The sequence below is a fragment of the Primulina eburnea genome, chromosome 8 (assembly GCF_022965805.1).
Source record: "Primulina eburnea isolate SZY01 chromosome 8, ASM2296580v1, whole genome shotgun sequence".
Lineage (NCBI taxonomy): Eukaryota > Viridiplantae > Streptophyta > Magnoliopsida > Lamiales > Gesneriaceae > Primulina > Primulina eburnea.
In genome coordinates, this window is record NC_133108.1 from 29,268,562 (window position 1) to 29,275,360 (window position 6,799).

At 33.8% G+C, this 6,799-nt stretch overlaps 1 protein-coding gene across 1 annotated transcript; it reads left to right on the forward strand.

Annotated features, from left to right (window-relative positions):
• The first annotated feature begins 464 nt into the window (after nucleotides 1-464).
• On the forward strand, nucleotides 465-6,185 carry LOC140839365 (mitochondrial dicarboxylate/tricarboxylate transporter DTC). The gene is made up of 6 exons (XM_073206016.1): nucleotides 465-722; nucleotides 1,158-1,241; nucleotides 2,387-2,448; nucleotides 3,955-4,316; nucleotides 5,454-5,668; nucleotides 5,810-6,185. Exons 1-6 carry the CDS (start codon nucleotides 606-608, stop codon nucleotides 5,864-5,866), a joined length of 897 nt encoding a protein of 298 aa, XP_073062117.1. The 5' UTR covers nucleotides 465-605; the 3' UTR covers nucleotides 5,867-6,185.
• The last annotated feature ends 614 nt before the right edge of the window (nucleotides 6,186-6,799 follow it).

Genomic DNA, 6,799 nt, shown 5'->3' on the forward strand with positions numbered 1-6,799 from the left:
TTAATTTAAAATACTAGAATTATGCATGTCTTATACGTAGACTGATTTACGGGTTCTACAGTGACACACTTAAGGGTACCTATTAGCTTGCTAACCTCAAACTCTTTAACAGAGGCGAGGTTGTTCTCTACGGAGAGTCGTGCTTCGTGTCAGATTACACAATAGAGGCTCGGGACTCTTTATAAGCTATGATACTATTTTCTATCAGAAAAATCAATCCATTTGAGATATCAACTATAAGGACATATAAGGGTATTTTTGTCTTTTTAAGTAATTTTTAGGTAGTAGAACCAAAATTTTTTAGTGTGGATGTCAAATTTAAAGTTTAGTTGGGTTTGAATATTTTTTCACAATTTACCCGGTTACTTTCACTCTTTTTTTTTTTTTAATAAACCTTTCCATCATCCCGTTTTCTTCATTTTCCCAATAGTTGAGGGGTAGCACTAGGAAATTAACTTCACTGCTTTTCTTTTTTGTCTGTCCAACAAATAGCTAAGCTCCACTCACACAAAACCCTCGTATTCTTCACTAAAGAGGAGGCCTCGTCTTCTCTTTTGTCCATCCCTCCCTCTGTTGAAAAACCACATTGAAGAAAAAGGAGAAACATGGGAGAGGAGAAGCCGAAATCAGCTGGAGTTTGGCCCACCGTGAAGCCCTTTGTTAATGGCGGTTGCTCTGGTATGCTTGCTACCTGTGTTATCCAGCCAATCGATATGATCAAGGTAATCGTTTTTTTTTTTTTGGTATAAGGACGCATTTCATCTTTTTTTTTTTTGTAATTATCTGATTTTTTATGATTAATTTTTTGTCGGAACTGGAAGAACGTTGGCTGCTTTGCTTGTTTCAGATCTTGGATCGAATCGGGTTTTCTAATTCTAAAATACGGTTTTTATATTCTTGAAAGACCCTCGAATAAGTTTTAGATTTTCTTTCATACCGTAATGGATTTTGTAGTTTTACTACCATTATGTGTTGATGCAAATGTTATTTCAACCACGATCTTGTTGAAAGATTGATTTGTGGGTTTATGTAGATCTGATAGTTCGATGGCTTTGTATTAAATTTTTAAACGTTGATGGTGATGAACTTAAACTCTTCTGGTGTTTGTATGCGCTGAAGGTCATACATCTATACTAAGTCTTTTGTCATGATTTCAGGTGAGAATTCAATTGGGCCAGGGATCAGCTGGGGAGGTTACGAAGAACATGCTTAAGAATGATGGCGTGGGTGCCTTTTACAAGGTCTGTTTGACATGGGCAGTCATTCAATATCTATTTGCTGTCAATGTGCTAAAAGATGAAACACATTTTTTGAGTCCTTATAATTTTTTCATCTTTCTGACTTTTACAAGGATTTAGTTATCATCCTGATAATTCCTATCCTTAAAACCAAATCATTAAAAGGTTCAAATCTAAACTTTAGGAGAAAACTCAGGTCATTTAGAGAGATGAATTTGAAATTCATGGATTTTTAATATAGTTTTATTGCTATAATTAAATAATAAATCAAATCTCAAATCCAAGTATTTACACATTAATAACAAAAAATAGAATGAATTTCAAATACCTTTGTTATAAGGTGAAATTGAAATCTATTAATATGAAAAACTATATGGCATAGAAGGCAGGTGCATTTGAAACTGATGCATATAATTTGTTCTAAGTTTTTGTCCCTAAACATAGTAATCATTTCAATTCAGTCTCTTAATCTTTCTATGACTTTGCTTGTGTTGTTGATCTTCTGCACAAAGTGAGACTGTCAGCTGCGAGTGTTCTGGTTGGTATTAAGATGAAGATATTTCTTGTGATGTTCAGGCATTTGTAGCAGCATTTTTGGTTTCTCGTGAAATTGATTGATTTTGTAACTCAAAATTATAAGACTACGTCGATTGAGTTTATGGATGTCATGTAGTTCATCGATCAACATGTTTTCTAGTATTGCTTCTACTGTACATAAAATTCCCCTATCATAATTCTCAAAATGATTATAGATATGTTGAATATACCAATAGGCAATGTGGGACATTAAAGAACCTGAGATTTATCTTCTTCAGTTTATGCTGCTTATGCATATGGGTTTTGATTCTAATTCACAGTCAGGTTTACTTTTCATTTTCAGCCTAAAGTTTTCCGTATTTAAATTTGATTTTCTTCATGATGGCATATAGTTCAGCAATGCTGTAAATATATGCTTTTTAAGGTCAATGAAAATTATGAAATGGATATGCCCTCTTGCAGATATGTATGTATACTTCTACGAATTTGTGATATGAGATTCAAATTTAAAAGATACTGGCTTTGTCTTGATTCAACATGCGATATTCAGATATGAGCCACGTACTTTATTTTTTTGCCTTATCTTGATTGTATTTTTATTATTTCTACAGGGATTGTCAGCTGGGCTTCTTAGACAAGCTACGTATACAACTGCGAGGCTTGGGTCATTTAAGTGAGTATTATGAACAATGCAGCTCTCATGGTATATTGCATCCTTGTTTATGGTTGGTTGACATGACATTTCGGATAAACTAGGGTGTTGTTTATGAGTTACATTGATTGTGCTTTTGATGGCCGTCTCTTTTGTTACCAGTTTTTTATGTTTCTGATACTAGCAATCACTGTGTCATTCCTGGCATGGACACCATTGTTTATGTTTTAAGAACACATCCAATCAAATGAGAAATTTTCTTTCCTGTCCAATTTTTTTTTTATTTTTTTTGTTTAGCTTATCAACAAAGAAGAATGGAAGCACCACAATTTGTTAACCAAATAAAGATCCGTTTTCACCGTCCTAATTATTTTTCTTTATACTACCTCCGTCACAATCATATAGTCCACGTTTCCTTTTTTCCGTCTTTCCACATTTAATAAACTAATATACTCCTATTTAATGTGTATAATTGTATTCAATTTTCATTTACTTGTTTTCCCAATATCATTAATTTTCCAATAGTTTTATTAATATGTGTGGAAAAACAAAGTTAATTGGGATGGAGGGAGTAGCTTATTGACGAAGAGAATGAACACACTACAATTTGTTACGATTACCTGCCCTACTAGTGCAACCTTTCTACTAGAAATCGCACGCATGTTAGCTCGGTCTTCGCATGTGCAGGTTTGGTTGTATTTTTTGGTTCAGAATTTTAGATCTTTCTATGTGCTTTCATAGTCATTGTAAATATTAATAAAATTGACTGATTAAGAAACTTGGCTATAAGATGTTACATTTCATCCCAAGGTATTTATATTTCTTTGAATTAAAAGGAGCATCAAAAGGAAAATGAAGCGAGGAACGGGAAAGGATAATCTTCTTCACAATCCTAAGTTTTTTAACTTTCATTAGTTCTGGAGGCGGATCAGTTTTCAAGTTGTTGGTACTAGGTAATTGACTGTTCATTTTGGTGGGTCTTTGTAGCAAGAAAGTGAAATGGATGAAGCAATTAACTAATACAGAAACTCATCGTTAAGCACGGGGTTTGTCTCTTGCTGTTGAAGTTTAATTTACGTAGGTTTCATCAATAATATTTGTTTGTAGCCAGTTAATTGAATTGCTAAAACTGCTAGGTGATTTGACTGATAAAATAATTGAATTTACGCTGATGTGAAGCTTAACTTAAGAATTCCTTCTCAGAACCAGCTCTTGCAGCTTTTTTATAAGTTACATTCTTCAAGTAAGAGGCTTTGTGGAGGAAAAGGCGCTGGCATTAGTAGATCATCATATCTTTTTAGCATTTGGTGCATCATCTGAATCAGATATCTGGCAACATATGTTTCGTCTATCTGGAACTTTGAATACAACACAATATTTATTCAATTTCTGACCGCATGAGTTGTCTTAAAGCTAATTAAAATACATGGAACTCCTTTATAATAGAGGAAATACTGGAAATGTATGTAATCTTTTATAATTTAAATAATGTAAGACAGCATTTCCTCTGACTTCTTTCTGACATAGGATTTTGACAAACAAAGCACTAGAAGCCAATGATGGAAAGCCCCTCCCACTTTATCAAAAAGCTCTTTGTGGGTTGACTGCAGGAGCTATTGGAGCAACAGTTGGTAGTCCTGCAGATCTAGCCCTCATACGCATGCAGGCAGATGCAACATTACCCATTGCCCAGCGGCGGAATTACACAAATGCCTTTCATGCACTTTATCGTATTGTTGCTGATGAAGGGGTGTTAGCCCTCTGGAAAGGTGCTGGCCCTACTGTGGTAAGGGCTATGGCACTTAACATGGGTATGCTTGCTTCTTATGATCAAAGTGTGGAGTTCTTCAAGGACTCTCTTGGTTTTGGTGAGGCTGCTACAGTTGTAGGTGAGAGACTCTGACTCTATACTAGCAGTACCTTTTTCTCTGTCATGTTGGAGATAGGAGTGTCAAAAATATGTGTAGGGTTGGGGGATTTAGGGTACGGCCCAGATCTGGTTGGACCTGAATTCTGACCCGAAAAAAATTGGGTCGGGTCGTGTTGACCTGAATTAAAAATTGGCAAGAACTTGTATGAGACGGTCTCATGGGTCCTATTTTGTGAGACGGATATCTTATTTGAGTCATCAATGAAAAATTATTACTTTTTATGCTAAGAATATTACTTTTATTGTGAATATCAGTAGGATTGATCCGTCTCACAGATAAAGATTCGTGAGACCGTCTCACAAGAGACTTCCTATTAAAAATTAGGCCAACCATCATCGTGAACCCACCCTACCCATTTATATATATATATATATATATATATATATATATATATATATATATATATATATAATTTTAGGGCAAGTCCAACTACCGAGGAATCACATTTTCATTTTTCCCTTCAGCCTTTATATATATATATATATATATATATATATATATATAATTTTAGGGCAAGTCCAACTACCGAGGAATCACATTTTCATTTTTCCCTTCAGCCTTCTATTTTTTTGAAGGTTTGACTTGTACAAAAAAATATAAAACAATAGAGAAGTGGAGTTTGAAACTGGAACGTTACTATTTGATGTTTGAAATTTTTTTAATTATATATTGATATAATAAATTCTCATCTAAATTCATGCTTTTTTTGTGGAGTAATTAATAGTTTAGACAATTAGACTCTTAAATTTAAATAATTAAATCCATGAAACATAATTCTCATATTTAGGCGAGATTTTGTTGTTACGTGTTTAAAGTAAGATATTGTATAATTATTTTGTGATTTGAATTTATATTTAATTATTTTGTTAAAGAATAAAAGAATAATGTTGCATAGTTAAAAATCATGTCGGAATGTTTCAGGTTCGGGTTTGGGTTTATAGTTTTGGGCGGATGGGAATTTTTTAGTACCCTTGCTTCAACCCGACCCGAAGTCATTAGATCCATCAGAATTGACAGCTCTAGTCGGAGAGCATTCTTGAAACCTCTCGTTTTGTTATTTTTTTATTAAGTTCAAGTTTTTTACCATTTTTTCAGGGGCTAGTACTGTATCAGGATTCTTTGCTTCAGCCTGTAGTTTACCATTTGATTATGTGAAAACCCAAATACAGAAAATGCAGCCGGATGCTGAGGGGAAGTATCCGTACACTGGTTCTCTAGATTGTGTCATGAAAACATTGAAGTCAGGCGGACCCTTCAAATTCTACACTGGATTCCCAGTATACTGTGTTAGAATTGCCCCTCATGTTATGGTACTTTCTGTCTCTATATACCAGCGGTACTCTCTATTAAATGTATTTTATCAGTATTTAAAACATCCACCGAGTCCTGATAAAAAATTAATATAAAATCTGCTCTTGGAATTTCTTACAGTGTTGCTTGTGTTCTTGCAGATGACCTGGATATTCCTGAACCAGATTCAGAAGGTTGAAAAGTCTGTTGGGTTGTAAACTCGAAGAGGACCACCATTGATGTTGTGGCCTTTGATCAAATAATGAAATTTCACTATATTGTATTAGGTTTTTTGGTCGAAAATCATATCCCCAAAGATTGTTGGGTAATCTTATAGCAATTGAATGAATTTTTGTACGGATATGAGTCATAGTAGGATAGGGATATGGATTTATCAGGTGATTGTGGGGGGAGGTTTATTTGTTTGCGAATTCGGATTGTTTTCGACAAAAATAATCTGCGGACTCTGATATACAGATAAGAGAGTACGGAGTGGGAGTCGTTTTAGCGATAAACACACTTGGTGTGGCGCATTCAGTAGCTGTGAAATATCATTGTTGTCTTGTTGGTATTTGAAATTTAACTTATTCAATGCTAAAAAAATTATTTATTTCAAATTACCTCGAGGCTTCAACTGCAGGATTAGAAGAGCTAAAAAAATGTTAGGGCTTCAGAGCTATTGATTTGTATATATCAAATCAGATTCATAAATATGTTCTTTTCCTTTCATGCTCAATCAAATTATCATCTGGATAATTTCATAAAATCCATATGGAGTTATGATGAAATATATAATTTAGGTTATTTATCAATTGCTACTGTCAAAATTTGTATCATACTTGTTAGAGATATATAAAATCCTTTAACGTAGTTTAAATACGGTATTTTGAAACATTTAATTGATTTTAAATGTTTAAACGATACATAGTATATGATGGAAGGTCTAAGCGTGTGTTTTCATGAAATTTAATGATTTTATTTGAATATTCGACAATAGGATGTGGAAAAGAGACCGGGGTCGATCGAGATAATATTTTTTTTTTGGGATAAATGTTTTAAGACTTGTTAATATGATTAAAATGTTCTACAAATGATGAAGTTCAAATTATTTTACGAGACGAGCTCGATTTTATCCGTGAAGCCGGTTTTAG

What these genes read in the sequence shown, in the direction of transcription:
- LOC140839365 (XM_073206016.1), top strand. Translation starts at nt 606, where the DNA reads ATGGGAGAGGAGAAGCCGAAATCAGCTGGAGTTTGGCCCACCGTGAAG. An exon ending in GCGTGGGTGCCTTTTACAAG is followed by an intron (nt 1,242 to 2,386) that starts GTCTGTTTGACA and finishes TTATTTCTACAG; the next exon opens with GGATTGTCAGCTGGGCTTCT. An exon ending in TGAGGCTGCTACAGTTGTAG is followed by an intron (nt 4,317 to 5,453) that starts GTGAGAGACTCT and finishes CCATTTTTTCAG; the next exon opens with GGGCTAGTACTGTATCAGGA.